Here is a 21,722-nt window from a genome sequence, read left to right as displayed (position 1 = left end):
GTATGGGAGGGAGGGGGGGCATTATACGGTGTAAGGGAGGGAGGGGGGGCATTATACGGTGTAAGGGAGGGAGGGGGGGCAATATACGGTGTATGGGAGGGAGGGGGGGCATTATACGGTGTAAGGGAGGGAGGGGGGGCATTATACGGTGTATGGGAGGGAGGGGGGCATTATACGGTGTATGGGTGGGAGGGGGGCATTATACGGTGTATGGGAGGGAGGGGGGCATTATACTGTGAGGGGGAAGCTATGGGGGACATTATACTGTGTAGGGGCAGCTATGGGGGGCATTATACTGTGGGGGCAGCTATGGGTGGCATTATACTGTGGGGGCAGCTATGGGGGGCATTATACTGTGGGGGCAGCTATGGGGGGCATAATACTGTGGGAGGAGCTGATATGGGGGCATTATACTGTGGGAGGAGCTGATATGGGGGCCTTATACTGTGTGGGGGCATTATACTGTGTGGGGGCAGCTATGGGGAGCATTTGTATATGTATATATTAACATACCACTGCATTCCTTTTGCTAGCAAACCCGTGTAACGGGTTTTCTATACTAGTTTATATATAATGGAATCAAATTTACTTACTGATACAAGGGCAGATTAAAACACAGGATGCAGACAAGCCACAATGTTATATGAGGGAGATCGCACAGGTGACCCACTCTTGTATCAGTCATTATTGGGGTTTTTTCTATGATTGTACCTGATAATTCTACCATTGACCATTCTCACAGATGAGACAGAAATTGAACAGCTGATATCACAAATCCGCAATAAAGTTAGCTGTTAAACCCCTGTACTATCACTAGTATTCTGAATTGTACATTTATAAGTGCAAACAGCATCCTCCATTCACTTCCATACCTGTTTTTCACGATTTCAAGGAGCATTGATGATACACAGGGCGGCTGTGGTACTAAATCACGCAGAAATTTAGAGCCTTGCTGAAACTGAGTGTCTTTAAAACCTTTCACTATAGTACTTTTCAAAAAATCAAAAACCTGGACAATGAAAAAAAAAATATTAACAGGAAAATATAATTACAAAAATTGATAACAAAACCCAGCAAAAATAAAATGGGAGAAATGTTACAACGCTGTGTAGTTCCTAAAGGAACACGAAAAAAAAAGCTACAGAATTTCTCATTATCTTAATCGTACCTGTTTCTCAAACCTTTGTATTCTGGATACAGACAACAAGAGAGCAACACTGAAAGGACATAAGAATTTGCTTGTGTCTCCTTGCTGTCCAGTCTATGAAAGAGAATATAACATACACAAAACATTACATAATTAAACCCACTATCAAATAATTACATGTTGTCACATAAAGACGACCCCTGGTCATAGACGGACCCCCTCCCCCTCTTTGAACCAGAACAGTCGCTGTGGTGGACCCGGGCATGCATCCATGCATTACATGGTAGGATATTCATTTGAATGACCAGCATGTATTAACTCTAGCCGAGATAAAAAGGGTTCATCTCCTAGCCCCTAAGCTAGGATAAGGCTAAAAGTCTGCGACTTTGTAGGAGGTCTCGTCCCCACAACCTGAGACATAGAAGCATAATCCGTTTCCCAAACTTATCGTCTCACAGGGTCTGGCACTAGAGGAGGAGGAAAGAGAGGGGGCTAAATGGATGCCCCCGGCCTTGTTTTGCAATATAGGGGAAAACTGGCTCAAGGAACGGAACACCCAGCAATGCTGATTGGTTAAGAACAATTGATTTTCAAAATACAACGTACAAGTTATTACATTATCCACTTACCTTCACCAGCTCTCGACCTAGATCCTGGTCAAATTTAATAGCAAAGACTATGTGCAAAATAATGGTACCCTCCACTTGGCGAAGTTGATCTTTTGGTAGAGTTGAATCAATCAGATCTAAAGAGCTACAAGTAGAGTCAAAATATTATTCCAACTAGCAAATCACCTTATTCTTTCTATTTATGTTCAGATGAAAATGAAACATTTCACCTCCCAAAATGTACTCGACTTTAGTTAAACTTAGTAAATGGAAAGAGAGGATTTTTTTGTACTCACCATAAAATCTTTTCATTGGGGGACACATAACACATGCAGTATATACTCTGTCACTAGGTGGCTGACACAGAAAAGTAAGCTCCTCCTACACAAGCCATATGCCACCTACTGGCACAGAGCTATAAACTGTTTGTACACCGGGAGTAGGAGAAGCAAATTAAATAGATGCAACAAAATAGAACTTAGCTTAGAGGCTGGTAGTCCCTTTTCTCGACCTCTGGGGTTGACAAAGAGCAAGTCTGGTTTGTCGAAAGGATGAAATGACAAAGAGGTACAAAGTGGAAAGCGCGCGACACGTCCAATTTGTGAAGTGATTGGAGTGAAAAAGACTAAAGGATGGTAACACAATCCCCAAGGTGAAAGGGAAAGACACAGACAACCCTTTGGGAGGAAGGTAGATACTGGGCGAAGGACTACCTTGTCCTGGTGGAGAATTAAGAAGGGAGAGCGACAAGTAAGAATAGCTAGCTCAGCCACTTGCTCGATAGACGTCAAAGTCCCCTCCCAGAACAGGAGACGCAATAAAACATCACTTTTAGTTTCAAAGGGAGGAATTTGTAGACCGTCCATTACAGGATTTAAATCCCAAGGTAACGCCGGGGATCCCTATGGAGTAAACACGTAAACAAACCCTTGAAGGAATGTTTTTACGTGAGGTTTTGTTGCCAAAGGCCTCTGAAAAAGGATAAACAGGGCAGATACCTGACCCTTCAGGGAACTAAGAACTAGTCCCCATTTTCGGCCGGACTGTAGAAAGGATAGAACTGTAAGAAGAGAGAAAGGCATATCTTCCTTCACTCCCCACTAAAACATAATCTTTCCAGGTATGATACTAAATATGGGAAAAGGTCGTCTTGCGCGCCTTGATCATGGTCGGAATTCACTCTTCTAAAAAAAGCCTTGGCTCTCAGGATAGCCGCCTCAACACCCATGACATTAACCGCAGAGAATGTAAATTTGAGAGGAAGTGAGGACCCTAAGTAAGCAGGTTTGGATGGATGGATGGGTAGATGCCAGGGAACATCGGCCAAAAGGTTGATTACATCAGCATACCAAAAGCGCCTCGGCTATACTGGAACCACTAGGATCATTGGAGGTCTTTCCACTTTGACATTCTTGATCGCTCACAGAAGCAGGGTGAAGAGGAAAGGAAGGGATTACCGGCTCCACTGTATCACTAGGACGTCTGTCGTGACTGCCAAAGGATTGCAAGCTTCGGCAACAAAATGCTGTACCTTGTGAATCATCTGTGAGGCCGAAGTCTGGAGTGCCCTAGCGGTCGCAGATATGAGCGACTATATCAGGGTGAAGAGACCTATAGATGGGATCCATTTCTTCCCAACTTTAATAGTTGGCTACCCAGTTCTCCACTCCAGGAATGTGGACCGTGGGGTGTGAAGTTCCGCCCAAGAGAGAATCCAGGATGCATGACTGCCTTGCTGTGTGTGCCACACTGGTGAATGTATGCGATGTATGCCACAGGCATGGGAATGTACGTCTGTACTCGAATCAAGTGCTCAACTAGAAGATTCTGCCAGTCACAGAGAAGGAAATCGCTCTGAGCTCCAGTATGTGATGCGTTTCCATTCATCGACCCTGAACTATGTAATGGAGAAAAACTCTTTCCCCCCCCCCCCCAGGAGACAGTCAGTTAACTGTGAGAAAGGCGCAACCTTGTGCAATTAGAGAGTGGAGCCACCAAGACAGGTACCGGCAAAATGTTTCTGACAGATAGAAGGATCGATCCAGAGACCGGGGGGACTTGTCCAGGTTGGACAGGAAGGCAATCTGTACGGGTCTAGTGTGGAATTGGGAAAATAGAATCAATTCTATGGTCGCCACAATTCTTCCCAGGATCCTCATTCAGAACTGGCACGAGAAGGGATGCTATTGACGGAGATTCTAAATTCCTAATTGGAGGGCGATTCATTTGTCATCTGGGAGAGGAATACGTGCCTTGTGAGTTTTGAATAGTAGTCCCAGGAAATATAAAAGGTGGTGAGAGGCATGATTAGGAATGATAAATTATCCAACCATTTGTCGTTCAAATAAGGTATGACCATGACCCCCTGAACCGAAGATGTGCCATGACAGTATTAGAAGTCCCATGACAGACGCCATGACTTCGGTATACGTTAGGAACTATGGATAACCAGGGCGACTAACTAGTAATGTTTGGACTGGACCGCAAAACAAATTAACTGTTGATGGGAGGGAATAGGGATGTATAACTACGCATTCCGAATGTCCACTGATGAAAGGAAATCATACGTTTCCATTGGTGCAATGACTCACCAAAGAGATTCCATCTGATAGTGACGCAGACTAACATGGCAGTTAGGTCACTTCAGGTCCAGGGCTGGGTGAACAGAACCTTCCTTTTTTGTCACTACAAACAGGTTGGAATAAAAACCTGTGAACCTCTCCCGACAGAGGACTACAACAATAATGCCCCGGTCTAGAAGGAAGCAAAAGGCCAAAACAAAAGCTGAAGAAAAAGAGACAGAGGAGCAGAGGATACTGGGTGAACAGGGAGACGTCCCATAGCCATGGTTTGAGAAATCCTGGTAAGCTCCTCAACCGACAGAAAGGTAAAAGGACATTGCAAGAGAGGGACCATTAAAACCCTGGGTAGGGGGGAGGTTTTTGGGCTGTCTGAGGGTGAGGCATTGGTTGCGAGCAAGAGCTGCAAGTGGACTCAGCTTGCTCAGTAGGAAATTTGTATTTGCATGTAGAGCAGGCTGAGGTGGACAACCCTGTCTGACAGAAACCTTCGTCTTTCTTTTTTTCCGTTGTTTCTTAAACTAAGGGAATAAACAAATAGCACTGGGAATAAGGAGTATTCATGCCAACCCCAGCACAGGGCAGAGCCTACAAGAATAAAGATTGGGCACACAGCGTGGTGCGGAGAGCTTGGAATATGTAATAAAGATACCACTTTGAAGCTTACATGCCATCATTTTTTGTTCCACTTATGGTGTTATGTTAGATTCCTGTGGAATGGAGATAGTTTGACTCAGTAAGGAAGGGATCTCTACGTTTTAAATTCAAATGCACTATGCCTATTAGGGTGTGATGTTTAGGATTCCCACTCATACACCCGCTGTCTTCTTTTGGAATTTTGTTTTATTTGCATCCGTATTTTTATTTTAATTATGAATTTTTTGTCATTCAATAAACTTTTTTTATATTTTGTGTATATTTTGGTAGTTAAGTGCTCCTTTTTTCGTTTGGTATAGATTATTTTGGCGTTTCTGTCGTCACTTGGGTTAAAATTTAGGGGGGACATTGTGGCATTGGTGTTCATTGTGCCCAGCCCCAATATTGATGTCACGTGAGCAAATTTGTGTTGATAAGAAGAGAGAAGCTCTGTCTGTGGTAATTAGCCAGCTGCAGCATCACGTCCGTCTTGTGGTGCAGGAGTCGAAAAGCAAGAGGTTTCTGTGCTCCCATAGAGTTTGTAGTGCAGGTTCTCGTAGCCCACGCTGTGATTTGGTAGTACGGGGGCAGTCTAAATTCTCCGGTGCTAGGTTGCTAAAAACCAAGAACTAAATTAGTGGGTCCCGGCTGCCGAAAGAAAATGCTACATCCGGGACCAAGTAATGGCTGTTCAAATAGAAATGAGAAAAAAGAGAGAGAGGCACAGCACAAGTCATATGGAAGCCTATAAAGGCTATTTCCCTAGTGTGCTGAAGGTGCAATATAACCCTGGCTAATTATGAGGTGATTAAAACATGGTGGACTTATTTTTGTCATGCTTTGTGCAGTGTGGCTTCCAGCTATAGGGGGGGCTGTGGCTGGCAGCTAGAGGGGGGACTGTGGCTGGCAGCTAGAGGGGGGACTGTGGCTGGCAGCTATAGGGGGGGCTGTGGCTGGCAGATAGGGGGGACTGTGGCTGGCAGCTAGAGGGGGGACTGTGGCTGGCAGCTAGAGGGGGCACTGTGGCTGGCAGCTAGAGGGGGGACTGTGGCTGGCAGCTAGAGGGGGGACTGTGGCTGGCAGCTAGAGGGGGGACTGTGGCTGGCAGCTAGAGGGGGGACTGTGGCTGGCAGCTAGAGGGGGGACTGTGGCTGGCAGCTAGAGGGGGGGGACTGTGGCTGGCAGCTAGAGGGGGGACTGTGGCTGGCAGCTAAAGGAGGGATTGTGGCTGGCAGCTAGAGGAGGGATTGTGGCTGGCAGCTATAGGTGGGGCTGTGGCTGGCAGCTAGAGGTGGGACTGTGGCTGGCAGCTAGAGGGGGTACTGTGGATGGCAGCTAGAGGAGGGACTGCGGCTGGCAGCAAGAGGGGGACTGTGGCTGGCAATTATGAGAGGGGGACTGTAACTTGCAATTATGATAGAAGGGCTCTAGCTGGCAGTTATATGGGGGAATGTGGCTGGCAATTATAGGGGACTGCGGCTGGCAGCTGTAGGGGGCCTGTAACTGGCAGTTATAAGAGAGACCGTGGTTGATAACTATGGGGATGAACTGTGTCGGACTATAATGGGGTGAAATGTGGCAGACAATTATAGGGGTACCTGTGGCTTGACACCTACGACTATAGACAGGTGTCCGCATGATTGCCAGCCACAGATTTACGCATATTTGCTAGTCACCCATGGGGGCACATGTGCCTGACAATTATGAGAAAAGCTGTGGCGCTGCTAAACGATTACTGTAAGCGCTGCAAGAAAAAAAAAAAAAAGAGAAACAGGAAGTTGGTCTACTGTGAATGCACTAGCGGCCAAAGTGAAAAATATGTTTTACCTAAAAACCTGGTTAAATAATATGTCATTTTCAGACAATGAATTCCCTTTAAAAACATATTAGCTCTGTGATAGTAGACAGGGTATAGCAGTTGTAGGTGGAACTAACTTTTTTTTTCCGCAAGTGTCAGCTTCTTGGCGTCTGACACTTCTAAAATCTATATGCGATGGTTACTGTGTCTCCCAATGCTAAATACGAGAAATTATATTTAGGAAAATATTTTTCCTAAATATATGACAGCTGCATTGATTGGGAGGTAATTGACAGAGAACTGTCAAAGACTATTAGAATGGATTCACACATGTAGTTTTTGGTGCAGTTCTTGTATATTTTTTTTTTTTTAGCCAAAGTCAGAGCAATGACCGGGAAAGAGCGTTCGTACGAACGCTCATTCACCCAATCATTGGCCCGTGTAAAAGGACCATTACAGTTCTCAGAGACTGATGAAGTACAGCCACCCCCTAGAAATGAATTAGCATAAATCTAAAATTGCTTATAACTTGCTCAAAAATGATAGTTTTTCAAAATAAAAACCACTGTTGTTATCTACATTACAGCCCCGATCACATTATGTAGGAGACAGAGCACTTATAATCTGGTGACAGAGCCTCTTTAAACCCGACTCAAATACCTTTAGTTTTAAGTTCTACTCACTCTTCGTTTTTTTCCTCCATCATCAACTGGTGGTCCAAATCTTTGAAAACACTGATAACTCCTTCAAGAATGTTCTTCTTACTGCCCTGTGTAAATAATAAGCACAAATAACATCCGCTCAATTTACTCTAAACAAAGTAATCACCCTTTCAAATGTAAATACCCAACAGTTAGGGTATGTTCACACGGTCCAGATTTGCGGCAGAAAACTCCCGCAGGGAATTCCGGCCAGCAGTCTGAACCAAATTGCACCAGATTAGGGGATATAAAACACAGAAGCCCATACTCACCTCCCCCTGGTCTCTTACAGTGACGCTTCACTTCTCCGTCCTTGTTGTCTGTGCTGCCAGCCTCCTGGTATGATGTTTTCTCCTATGTGACTGATTGGCAGCAGGGATCCCATTGGATGAAATGTCATCCTAGGACTTAGCAGCACTGAGACCAGACGTGGGAGGAGTGAGGTGTCGCTATGTGAACGTAGAGGAGGGAAGTATGGACTTTTTTAAATTATTTTAAAGTGGAAATATGTTCGTTTTAGTTTTTTTATCTCTCTACTTGCAATTTTTCATGCTTTTCTGCAACAAAAATCTAAACATTTCCTACTTGTTGCAGAATTTCACTCCCCCATTGAACTCAATAGGGAAAGTCTGCACAAATATGAAACCATTGCGCATCGTGAACTGACATGCTGTAGAAAAAAAAATCTGCACTGCAGGTTAATTTTTTGAAAGAATTCTTCGCAGCATGTGGATGAGATTTTTATAATCTCACCCACTTTCTTCATACTGTAATACGTTGCAGATTTTCTGTACGCAAATACGGATAGAAAATCTGCAGCAATTACGCTACGTGTGAATGTAGCCTTAAAGGGAACCTGTCACCAGCATTTCACCTATTGAACTTTACTTATCCCTCACTGGCCGCTGCTATAAAAAGTTCATTGCCGTTATCCCCTCTCCTAAATTCCTTCTCCAACTGTAAATAACGGTCTGCAAACATTTCACGCCTTTTATCGTAATAATCCGGTGTCCCTTTGTGCGCACACACCAGAAGAGGACATCAATGCACAAGCGCAGGATTTTGTGTGCTGGGGGAAGGCGAGGAGCTGTCAATCAAAACTAAGGAGGCGGGGTAAACTCGGAAAGACTTGAGGAATGAAGATATGACTCTTTTCAAATGAAGATCTGACTCTTTTCTGCTCATTAGCATACGGTGTGGGAAGACTAAAAAACTGAATACTAAAGCTACAGAGCCGACTAAGAAGATAATTATAGGTTATATAGAAATGATTTTTCACCCACTACCACCAGATATTACTGGTTTAATAGGTGAAATGCTGGTGACAGGTTCCCTTTAAAGGGTAACTAAACTTTAAAAAAAACTTTGAAATCACAGCGCAAATCTACGTCAGCTCTTACCCAACATAGATTTGGCGTTCTGATGCACAGATGGCCAACTTACTCTTAGCGCTATTTTGATTCAGCCTGGTGTATGAAACGCCAGCGTTAATAAATTCCCCCCTATGTTTCCATCCAAAATATACTATATTTCCCACTAATGGCTTACATGCCCCATGACCTTACCTTTGCAGAAAGAAGCAGCAACTGGTAAACCAGTGGAGGCATTTCTTGTAGGTCTACCTTAGACAACAGTCTTAAGACTTTCTCCGCAACAAACTGAAGCTCTTCTGAACTTAGTAAAACATCTCTGAAAAGGCATATATTTATTAAACCACTAACAATAGCAGGATTGTACTCTCATGCTGAATGACTCGTGTTATTTGTGCAATAGTTCTCTAAACTTTGCTTCTCATCTACCAAGAAACACTATTTAACTAATTTTCTGCAGCACCGTACAAAAATGTATCATTCAGTATGCATTGTGCTTTTACTGCCACGGACATATGTAATAAGTCATAACTTTAAACGCTTGCCGCAAATAGAATATAAGAGCTTAGATCTTGGTATCATATAAAAAAAAGATCCTAGCTTTTAAATAATACCGAGCTCTAAGCTCTATGTTCAATATTCAGGCGCAGCGCTTGTTTTAAGTTGGGGAGCAGGATGAAATGTTTTACTCCCTAGTTCTGTCTCTGTAAGGGAAGGGGAGCTGCAGGTGAGAGCAGGAACAAAGATAACAGTCTGTTACAGTCACCTCCCCTTGTACAGCCTTCCAGTGACCCTAGGGGTGTGATACAAGAACTTTTCTTCATGTTATCCGCCCCCCCAGTTTAATCGTCAGAGTGGATATGTGCTCTCTGATTGTCACATTTAAGGGGGCCTTTTTTTTCCTACTAAAAGATGAACAGCTGCACATCTAATCACTCCCTGCGCCTAATCATATCATTTCTCTACTCCGTGACTCAGGCTCTGCTTGGGTCAGACCTTTAGCCACAAACTTTTTTTTTTTATTACAGTAAATCTCAGGGTGACGTCATGGATCCTTTAACTAAAGGAGAGGCATGGTAAACTGGTCCGCTCCTCTCCTTAAAGAGGCTCTGTCACCAGATTATAAGTGCCTACACAATGTGATCGGCGCTGTAATGTAGATAACAGCAGTGGTTTTTATTTCGAAAAACAATCAATTTTGATGGGGTTATGACCTATTTGAGATTTATGCTAATGACTTTCTTAAAGGGAAGGTGTCACGATTTTTTTTTTAATATATATATATGTCATTGCTTTTAGTATGTTATTAAAATAAATTTCATTTATTTGTGTTTTCGTGTTATACTTTTTTCTTTCTTTTACTTCTCTATGGGGGCTGCCATTTTTTGTTTCATCTCTGTATGTGTCGATTAACGACACATACAGAGAAGGAATACGGCACATACATCCCCATAGTAAATGCGAACGGGAGCCGTTCCATTCACTACAGCGTACGCCGTCTGTGTGGGAACGGCGCATGCTCCGCTCCCACACAGACCAAAAGGAAGGTCTTCGGCAGAGCGACATCCGGCGCGATTTTCATGTGGACCGGAAGCCGCGACCGGACAGTCAGACTACTACTTCCAGCCATATGTTCAGACGCAAGGACTAGGAGCGGAGGCTGCGGCGACAGCGGCAGGAAAGTTATGTTTGTGTTATACTGTCTGATTACCACTGTATCTAATCCTCCTACACTGTGCATTCGCTCAAAAAATGGCGGGACACAGTGTAGGAGGTTTGAACATTCAACCCCCTCCTTTCTCCTGGCACTAGCCAGGATAAAGGAGGGGGGATTGTTTGAGGACGCTAGAGCGAGTGTGTCTTCTCCAATTTTGCAGCATAAAGCAATGAAGTTGCTTTACCACATGCCAATGCTGCAATTTTGGGAATTGCTCCCTCTAGTGACCAGCACATGAAAATGTTATAAATTAGAATCTAAATTATAATATTTCCTGACTTGTGAAAAAATTAAAAAAATTAGAACAATGTGTAATCATTTATATACTAACTGTTTAACTAAAAATAGAAAAAAATAGGAATTAGACCTACCAGTAATTGTATTTCCAGGAATCCATCATGACAGCACCACAGGAGGTTGCCCTATTGACCTCTGTAGGGACAGGAAGACCGAGAGGTTAAAAGGCCCCTCCCACCACTCACTTGCCAGTGTTTTTCAATTACTACACCAGGATGGATGCAACCCTATTTTATTTCTAGGGATAATAACTGACATGTTAATTGCACAAATCAGAATTTTAATAAGGGAGGGAATGTAAGGGTGCTGTCATGATGGATTCCTGGAAATACAATTACCAGTAGGTCTAATTCCTATTTTCCAGTACATCCCTCATGACAGCACCACAGGAGCAATACCAAATTATAATACTCAGGGCGGGACTACGGATTGGAGGACTTTCCGTCCAAAACTTAAATCCGTATCGGACAGCACATCTAGCCTATAATGTTTGCAAAACGTATGATGGCTTGACCAAGTGGCAGCTCTGCAGATTTGGTCCATAGAGGCTTCTCTTCTTTCTGCCCAGGATGCCCTTGTTGAATGGGCTCTGATGCCTTGTGGGGCACATAGTCCTTGGGACTTGTAGGCTTCTTGTATGGTAGTTTTTACCCATCTCGCTAGAGAGCCTTTTGAGGCTTTCTTTCCTCTATTCTTTCCCCCAAACAGGACAAAAAGATTTTTATCTGGTCTCCAGGAGGAGGTTCTATCCAGATACTGAAGAATTGTTCGCCTGACATCCAGGCAATGGAATTTTTCTTCTTGTTGGTTTTTTGGATCTGGATAAAAGGAAGGTAGAATTATTTCTTGTTCTCTATGGAAAGCAGTAGATACCTTTGGAATAAAGGAGGGATCCAGCTTTAGAATGATCTTATTCTCTTGTACTTTTAGGTACGGTTCTATGACCGACAGAGATTGGATTTCTCCCATCCTTCTTGCTGAAGTAATAGCGACTAAGAATGCAGGTTTTAGAGTTAAAAAATGCATACTAATTGTGTCCAGCGGCTCAAAGGGGGGATCACAAAGAGTCGTTAACACTACATTCAAATCCCAGGTAGGAACTGATTTCTTTAGGGAAGGTTTCAGTTTAGAGACCGCTTGAGTGAATCTTCTGATCCACCGATGTTCAGCCAGGGGAGTGTTAAAAAAATTACCTAAGGCTGAAATCTGTACTTTTAAGGTATTAGGGCTAAGCCCTTTTTTGAATCCCGATTGTAAAAAATCTAGGATTTTTGCGATGTTGGGAGAAAAGGGGTCTGGTCCTGGGTCTCCATACCAGGAACAGAATTTCTTCCAAATTTTTTGATAGATTTTTGAGGTAACTTCTTTATGACTTGATAAGATAGTTGAAATTACCTCATCTGACAGACCGTGGTTTCTCAAGATCTGCCTTTCAGGATCCAGGCTGACAACTTCAGAGTTTCTATTCCCTGAAAGAATAAGGGACCCTGGGAGAGAAGATTCTCCTTGACTGGGAGCATGATAGGGTCTTCCAACGCTAGGTATTTTACGATTGGAAACCAACTTCTTTTTGGCCAATAGGGAAGAATAATGATGAGCTTTGTCAAATCTTCCTGGATTTTTCTTAATACCATTGGTATTAGAGGAAACGGAGGAAAGGAATAGGCCAGATCCATGTCCCAGGGTTGGGACAATGCATCTACTCCCAATGGGTTGTCTCTGAGATTTAGGGAGAAGAATGTCTCTACTTGGGAGTTTTTCCTTGTGGCAAACAGGTCTATTTGTGGATAACCCCATCTTCGGCTTAAGGACAGAAAGACTTCCCTGTTTAGGGACCATTCTCCAGGGTCTACTTTTTCCCAACTCAGGAAATCTGCTGATAGGTTCTTGGAGCCTTTTAGGTGTACTGCAGAGACTGATAGGACATTTTCTTCTGCCCAACTGAAAATTTGTGTACAGAGGGCCTGAAGAAGAGTGTGTCTTGTTCCCCCTTGATGGCGAAGAAAGGACACTGCTGTCGTGTTGTCCGATAAAATTATTATATGCTTCCCTTTTATAATGGGTGAAGCTCTTATAAGTGTCTCCCATACGGCTTTTAGTTCTCTGAAGTTTGAGGACATCATCTTCATTTGAACAGGCCATGTGCCCTGAAAGTGCTTGTCTTGGATTACCGACCCCCAGCCGTGTTTGATGGCATCTGTGGTAATCACTACATAAGGAGGAGTTCTCCAGGGGACTCCCTTGTCTATGTTGTTTGTGCAGAGCCACCACAGGAGGGATGATTTCACGGTCTCGGAAATTTTAATTCTTGAATTCAGGGAGTTCTGTTTTCGATCCCACTGGGACAAGATCAGATTCTGTAAGGGTCTGGAGTGAAATTGACTCCATGGAATAGATTGGATGCAAGACGTCATCATTCCCAACATCCGCATACATTCCCTTATGAAACAGGCGCCTTTCCCCCAAAATTTCCTTACTTCTGCCAGTAGGAGTATTTGTTTCTCTCTTGGGAGGAAGGAATGTTGAAGGGAGGAGTCTAGTAGTACTCCTAAGAAGACCTTCTGTTTTTGGGGAGGAAGACTTGACTTCTGAAAGTTAATTATCCATCCCAATTCCTGTAGTAGGGAAAGAACCTGTGACCGATGACTGTCTAAGATAGACGGAGTATCTGCTGTCAACAAGAAGTCGTCTAGATATGGGATAATTACTATGCCCTGACTTCTTACGAATGCCATGATCTCTGCCATAATTTTTGTAAAAATTCTGGGGGCGGAGGAAATGCCGAAAGGGAGGCAGACAAACTGGAAGTGGAGAATGGAAGGACCGTCCTGAATCGCGAATCTGAGGAATCTCTGGTACGCGGGGTGGATAGGAACGTGATAATACGCATCCTTTAAATCGATCGTACACATTGATGCCTCTTCCCTTATTAGAGGAATAGTCGATCTGATAGACTCCATCTTGAATTTTTGATATTTCACCCAATTGTTTAGGACCTTCAGGTTGATTATTGTCCTGTAGGAATCGTTTGGTTTTTTGACTAAGAAGATTTTTGAATAGTGGCCTTTGAATTTTTCGTTGTGGGGAACTGGAGTAATGGCTCTCAATTTGAGTAGTTTCTGGACGTCCCGGATAAGGATCTGATGAAGGTCTTTTGCTTGGTACTGGGTTATTAGAAATTTCTCTGGAGGAATGGAGGAAAATTCTATTTTGTACCCTTTTTCTATGATCTTTAGAACCCAGGGGTTCTGGGTTATTCCCGACCATTTGGGATAAAATTGTAGGAGTCTTCCCCCCACGCTCTTGGCGTCATTGCTTTGAGGGCTGAAATGAATTATTGGGGTTAAGGAGATATCCTCGACCCCTTCTTCCTTTGGGGTAACTCCAGCGACCGGACTTCCCTTTCCCGCTGTAGTTCTGTAAGGTAGGTTCCCTCTGTTGGCGAAACCTCCCAAACTGAGGGGTTTTTTTTTGTTTCTCTTCAGGAAACCCCTTTTTCCTATCTGCTGCATTCTCCAACATGTTATCCAGGAGAGGACCGAACATCAGAGAACCTGTAAACGGGATAAAACATAATTTGTTCTTGGACTTCGTATCTCCTGACCTCATTTTGAGCCATAATGCTCTTCTAGCAGCATTTGAGAGAGCCCCATTCCTGGCAGCAAATCTAATAGATTCCGCTGAAGCGTCTATCAAGAATCCGGTTGCCATCTTTAGTAAGGGTAGAGATTTTAATAGGTCTTGTCGTGATGTCTTCATCATCAAATGGGTCTCCATCTGATTTAACCATATAAACATTGCTCTTGCTACTGATGTGGCCGCGATATTAGTCGAGATCAAAGCAGAGGAAGATTCCCACGCTCTTTTCAGTAGCCCGTCTGCCTTTCGGTCCATGGCGTCCTTCAACTGAGAGGAATCTTCAAATGGGATTGCGTTTTTTTTTAGCAACCCTGGCTACTGGGACATCTACTTTTGGGATCTCATCCCAAGGTTTAGTGTCTTCTGGATCAAAGAGAAGTCTGTTTTTAAAATCTCTTGAAATGAAGAGCCTTTTTTCTGAATCCTCCCATTCAGTTGTCACCATTCTTTTGAGATTTTCGTTTACCGGAAAAACCTTCGTTTTCTTTTCCGTTAGACCTCCAAACATCTCATCCTGGATGGTATGTGGTTGGTCTTCTTCGGGAATATCCATGGTTTCCCGTATTGCCTGAATTAAGGTATCAGACATCTCGGAAGAGAAGAAAAAATTTTTCTCTTGAGTGGATGAAGTTGAAGGCAAGAGTTCCACTCCTTCTTCTAACTCACCCTCCGATAGGTAATAACACTCCTGCTCCGAGTCAGACCCCTGAGAAGGAGGACAATATTTTTGATCCACTTCAATCCGTGGTCTTTTTGCCCGGGAGTGTGAGGGAGTTTCTTGAGGAGCGGCGAGGGAGGCTACTGACTGACTCACTTCTTCACGAATCATAGCCCTAAGTTCAGACATAAACGTTGGTTGTTCCTCTTTTAGTATTTTTGCAATACAATCCTGACACAATTGTTTCCTATGTGACTCTGGCAATTTTTTTGCACAAGTCGCACATTTTTTAACCTTCTTTTTATCAGTTTGTCTCTGAGATGAATCTTTATCCTAGAGAAAACAGAAGGTAGGTAAAGTATGGTGTGCATACATAAGGAGTCATACATAACCCTTACCCCAAGGGTGAGACTCACGTGACCCTGGGACATATCTGGAGTTCCGTCAGGACGAGGAAGTTCCATACCGCGACAGGTAACAGGCAATGCAATATGCAATCCACAAAATCAATCCAAGTTAGAGGTATCAGCTCTAACTACATACCTGTGCGTGTCCCTTTAAATGCGGGCGTTTTGAATTTCCCGCCTTCCAAGATGGCCGCGGACCGGAAGTAGCCCGACGTCATTTCTGGATGGCTACTCGTTGAGCTGCAGCCGCCCATAGCGGGCGTCTGAGGCTTGCTATGCGGCGCAGCGAGGATACCCTGCCGGTGCGTCCAAACCTATGGAGATGCCGATCCCCGCCTGGTCACGCAGCCAGGCCGAAGCCTGCTTGGGAATCCCAAACCCCACACACTACCGGAACCCTGCCTAGGATTCCCTCGGTAGGTGTCTTAGGTTGGGAGCAAAGGGACCTCTCGTTAGAGGGGTGTTAGCCTAGGCTTTAGGGGGAAGAGAAGGGGGAGTGCACGGACCCCCCGATCTTGCCCCCTGCCCGAGTTTTTTTTCCCCTGCAGTAACACAGGAGCGACGTCTCTCTGCTCCTGACCCTGTAGGGACAGGAAGAACACTGGCCAGTGGGTGGTGCCTTTTAACCTCTCTGTCTTCCTGTCCCTACAGAGGTCAATAGGGCAACCTCCTGTGGTGCGGTCATGAGGGATGTACTGAAAAAAAAATTCTAGCGACACATTCCCTTTAATGGACAACTGGGCATGTTTTTTACTTTTTGACTAAGTGGGCGTTATAAAGAGAAGTGTATGACGCTCTTCATTCCTGTACTCACACACAGCGTGATCTCGCGAGATTACGCTTGATGTCACTTACTCACACATTAACATTACTGAAGTGTCTTGAGAGTGAATAGACATCACCTCCAGCCAGGACGCGATGTCTATTCACAATCCCGACACTTCGGTAACGTTTATGTGGGATTTATAGTACAGCACATCGAGATCACGCTGTGCTGTCATTTACAGCGTGATCTCGCAAGATCACGCTTGCTGTCATTAAGTCCCACACAAACGTTAATGAAGTGTCGAGATTGTGAATAGACATTGCGTCCTGGCTGGAGGCGATGTCTATTCACTCTCAAGACACTTCAGTATCGTTAATGTGTAAGTGACACGAGATCACGCTGTGTGTGATTACATGAATGGAGATTAGTGTATGACGCTTATTGGTCAGCGTCATACACTTCTTTACAACACCCAATTGGTCAAAAAGTAAAAACACGCCCAGTTGTCTATTAACTCCTTAACGCCGAAGGACGGATATATCCGTCCTCAGCAGCTGCTAGTTCGCGCAGGAGGACGGATATATCCGTCCTGTGATGGCGCGGGTACTGAGACTGTACCCACGCGATCAGCGGCAGGAGCACGGCTGTTATACACAGCCTGGCTCCTGCTGCAACTGCCGGAATCGAAGCGCGCGCCGATTCCGGCAGTTTAACCCATTAAATGCCGCTGTCAATAGTGACAGCGGCATTTAATGTGTTTGACAGAGGGGGGAGCTCCCTCTGTCACCCGATCGGCGCCCCCGCAAACAAATCGCGGGTCGCCGTCGGGTTTCCATGACAGCCGGGGGTCTAACAAAGACCCCCAGGTCTGCCTTCAGCATCTGCCTGTTAGGCGATGCCGGAGGCATGACCTAACAGGTTGCCTGTCAGTTTTACACTGACAGGCAATAATGCTTCGGTATACTAAGTATACCAAAGCATTATATATGCGATCGGCACATCGCATGGTGAAGTCCCCTGGTGGGACTAAAAAAAAAAAATGTAAAACAGTTAAATAAAGTTTGTGAAAAAAAAATAAAAATAATTACAGTCAAAGTCAAATAAAACTACTTTTTTGGCCCAAAAAGTGGTTTTATTTAGTAAAACGGTCAAAACAAATCACACATAGACATATATGGTATCCTCGCGTTCGTAACAACTTGACCAATAAAATGAACATATTAATTAAACCGCCGGATGAACGGCGTCCAAAGAAAACGCAAAAAACAACGTCAAAATTCTCTCTTTTCTCCCATTCCCCCCATAAAAAATAAAATAAAAGTTAATCTATAAGTCCTATGTACCCCAAAATAGTACTAATAAAAACTACACATTGGCCCGCAAAAATCAAGCCCACATACGGCCACATCGACGGAAAAATAAAAACGTTACGGCTCTTGGAACGCGGCGATGCAAAAACAAGTAATTTTTTTCTAAAAGGGTTTTTATTGTGCAAACGTAGGAAAAACATATAAAACCTTTACATATTTGGTATCCCTGTAATCGTGCCGACCCACAGAATAAAGTTAACATGTTATTTACGCTGCATAGTAAACGGCGTAAACTTATAACGTGAAAATCAATGCTGGAATAGCTGCTTATTTTCAATTCTCTCCTAAAATAAAGTTAATAAAAGTTAATCAATATTTTATAAGCATCTAAAAATGGTACAATTACAAAATACAACTCGTCCCGCAAAAAACAAGCCCTTATACGGCTATGTCGACGGAATAAAAAAAAGAGTTACGACTCTTGGAATGCGACCGTGAAATAACAAAAAATAATCCTTGGTCATTAACGTGCAAAATGGCCCGGTCATTAAGGGGTTAAGAAACTAATTAGCATAAATCTAAAATAGGTCATAACTCTGTCAAAATTGATCGTTTTTCGAAATAAAAACCACTGCTGTGTTGTCTACATTAAAGCGCCAATCTCATTATGTAAGTGATATCTGGTGACAGAGCCTATTTAAGTCAATGAAAAATGTTGCCGTCAGTCATCGCACACTGTTTACAACAGAGGGTGTGTTAAAGGGGTTGTCCAGTCATAAGAAATTGATGGACTATCCTCAGGATAGGCCATCAATATCTGACCAGTGGGGCTCCTGGCACCCCCGCTAATTTGCTGTTTTGAAGGGACCACGGCACTCGTACAAGCACTGCTTCCCCTTCATTCCTTATCTGCTCGTACTGTGGATCATCGAAACATATGTAGCAGCGGTTTACTGTTTTGAATGGGAGCGGGCTGTAATACTGTGAACCGCGGCTACAATTGTGTGGGCAATACTACGAGCAGTGATATTAATGAAGGGGAGCAGCCCTCGTACAAGTGCCGCAACCACTTCAAAACAGTTGATCAGCGGGGGTTACCGGGACTCATCAATTTCTTATGACTGACAACCCCTTTAAGGTCGCGCTAAATGTTTTTCAGTCCATGTACTACTAAATCAAATTACCACAAACTATATACTCATCCTCCTTGGCTAATAATACTCATTAGAAATGCTAAGAGGAATATTTTTACTTATGCAGTGCTGCCAGGCTGCTTAGACTCTTCTATTGTCAGCAGAGTGCCAATCCAGCTTTGAGCCAAACAATCGTATCATGTCTGACAGTCTGCTAAGGATACAGCCCTGATAAATCAGCTGACTCCACATCACTGTAATGCCACGTCCCCTTTTACGAACACAAATGGAAATCACCAATAGTGATATGATATGGACTTCATTATTTATTTCTTTTTAAACCACTGTGAATGACATGATCGCTAAATATGTCTGCTAATAAAAATACTAAGAAAAGGCAAACTGCATTTGTAATCTTACCTGAACATTGAAGTAAGAAAAATTACACATTTTGGATCCCACCTGAAAAAAAAAAGAAAAGTGAAAATAGCAAAATAGAAAAAGTCCCTAAAAGAACTTGGATGTAGGTGCTACAGCTCCCACACAGTTCTAATTAGAATTCTGCCTAGCGGTGCGAATGACAACACGTCTATCTATGGACAAAAGTATTGGGACACACCTCTTAATCATTGAAGTCAGGTGTTTCATTCAGTCCCATTGCCACAGGTGTATAAAATCCAGCGCCTAGACACGTAGTCGGTCTCTACAAATTAACTCTAGTGCTGCAAGGAAACAGGGCTAATCACTGTAAATACATCCTGCCAGGGCTCCACGGAATTCAAACATCGTGCGTACGCGCTAAAATGCATTGCGATATCACATGCAATGTTTGCCTATGGGAATGCAAGACATCCAGTGTTGTACATCTAGTGTTGGATTTTTGAGATCATTACAAAAATAAATTTGCTACACTCCCTTTTGCCGCTAAACATGGCTCACATACCACATGTAAGATTGCACTGCGATCGCAGCATAACACATTGCGGGCGATATAATGCCGTGGAGTCCTGGCCTTAGTGTTGAAAACAGACAGCAGCAATATGAGAATCCTAGAGAACCAATTTATGCTTTTTATGCATGAATTATTGAATACACTTGCTTATCCATGACTACTTTGCACTCACAGCCAATATCAAGAACTTCACCCACTTATTTCCCAATCTTATTTGTCTTATTGGTGCTGGTCTTGTATTTGCTGCTCCTGTTTACCTAGTAATATAGTGATAAATCTTTTTCTTAGACTCACATCGCGGATAAAATCTATTCAGAAAAGTCAGATTAATAAATTATATGTACCCCAAAAAGTAAAAACTTTTCGGTGTTGCAAAAGGCTTGTTTTTTGTGGGCCGGGTTGTGTTTTCCAAAGGCATAATTTTAGGGTAATTTCACACGTTGCATAAATAGGGCAAATTTTCCGCAACGGAATTAGTTGCGGACTATCCGCAGCAAATACAGTAGCAGCACAGTGGATGAGATAAAACAAATCTCATCCACACGCTGCGTATGAATCTGCATTATCTCCAATCATAGCCATTAGAGCGAAATGTCGGCTGTATAATACAGTCGACAACCACAAGTGATGGTATGAGAAAAGCTCTATTACATCACAGTGCAGGAATGGGTTAATGAAAAAATAATCCAAGTGGTTCGCTTTAAAAAACAAGCAATGAAAATCCACATACCTGCTGGAACACAGACTGTTTATTATCTGCTTCTTGCATTCTTCTCCTGTTAACTCACCTTGTAAAAAAATAATAGCACATCAATAGCAGTTTCATCAATTGCATTACAATGAACTCACAACAATGCAGTTACTTTTATAAATGTTACAGTTATAGTTATAGAAAAAACAATATTCCTTGGCGCAGATAATTTGTATAAAAGCCCAAATCATTCTATGTAGCTCAAAATAGTTTTCCTTGTTGGAGTGAAAACTATTCAGACTTCTCTATGGATGAGAACTGTATAACATGCAGCACTTAAAGAGGCTCTGTCACTAGTTTAGTAATGCCCAATCTCCTAGATAATCTAATAGGCGCTGTCACATGGATAATGCTAGTGAAAATTGTGTCCCAAAAAGTTTATTATTTTAAAAGTTATGAGTTTTTTTTTTTTTAATTATGCAAATGAGGCTATTCTTGACAAATGGGAGGAAACACCAGCGATTCTCCTGAGGTGGAGCTACGTCACAGCCTCTAACGCTGTCCTATCAGCATGAAGCTGCTTCACACAGTGTGAGAGACTGTGGCTGAAGCAAAGAGGGATCACTTCAAACAGCCATATCACCGGTAGTGGTTCTGGTGACATATGAAACATGAGATTCTAATCTCTCATATGACACCAGGATCGCGGTTCTAGCTGTGAAACAACCGGAGATATCACCAGTTAAAAAGTGAGGAATGGAAGCTGTATTCTATATGATCACCTGTGTTGCTGGGCAGGGAGGAGGAGAACTGTATGAAGCTGACTGGACAGAGTCATACAGAAAACATTACACCGCCCAGAGAGAAAAGAATGAGTAACTTCCCATTTGGCACATATAGCCAAATTAGCATATTTAGAAAAATGCTGGAATATTAGCCATGACTAAGAACACAGAAAATAATCCCTATTTGCAATAAAGTTGTATTAGATTTCCTACAAAGTACTTTTCATTTTGAGTTGTTTTACAGAAAAGTGCTTCATCTCAAACATTACTAGCTCTTATAATGACTGGTACTGATACAGGTATAGAGATACACTTGGTGCATCCATGCGGCTTCATTTTATGGAGATTCTCCCCAATGCAACGCACAATACAGAATCATATTGCGGTCTGTGTTGTTCAGTACTGTGTGAAGTACATTGCACCCAATTCCCTATAGAAGTATGAATCAGCACTTATACAGAGGATTGTAGCCAGATACACGGAATCCAAGTATGCTGCAATAATAGGTCATTATATTTTCTTTATTAT

The 21,722-nt window shown here is 43.1% G+C and overlaps 1 protein-coding gene across 5 annotated transcripts in view; it reads right to left on the bottom strand.

The window, feature by feature from the left end:
• The window catches only part of FANCI (FA complementation group I), a 98,420-nt gene that overhangs the window by 62,674 nt on the left and 14,024 nt on the right, over nucleotides 1-21,722 (bottom strand). For all 5 annotated transcript variants that reach the window (XM_075858177.1, XM_075858174.1, XM_075858175.1 and 2 more), the window contains 7 exons: nucleotides 20,449-20,506; nucleotides 19,187-19,228; nucleotides 9,035-9,158; nucleotides 7,452-7,537; nucleotides 1,777-1,900; nucleotides 1,169-1,261; nucleotides 873-1,009 (listed from right to left, as the gene is read on the bottom strand). In XM_075858177.1, coding sequence (XP_075714292.1) covers nucleotides 873-1,009; nucleotides 1,169-1,261; nucleotides 1,777-1,900; nucleotides 7,452-7,537; nucleotides 9,035-9,158; nucleotides 19,187-19,228; nucleotides 20,449-20,506 — 664 coding nt within the window. The remainder of the gene's footprint in view (nucleotides 1-872; nucleotides 1,010-1,168; nucleotides 1,262-1,776; nucleotides 1,901-7,451; nucleotides 7,538-9,034; nucleotides 9,159-19,186; nucleotides 19,229-20,448; nucleotides 20,507-21,722) is intronic.

This window comes from Rhinoderma darwinii, chromosome 3 (genome assembly GCF_050947455.1).
Source record: "Rhinoderma darwinii isolate aRhiDar2 chromosome 3, aRhiDar2.hap1, whole genome shotgun sequence".
In the NCBI taxonomy this organism is placed as follows: Eukaryota; Metazoa; Chordata; class Amphibia; order Anura; family Rhinodermatidae; genus Rhinoderma; species Rhinoderma darwinii.
The sequence above is the reverse complement of the archived record's forward strand: the minus strand, read 5'-3'. Positions and strand labels throughout refer to the sequence as shown.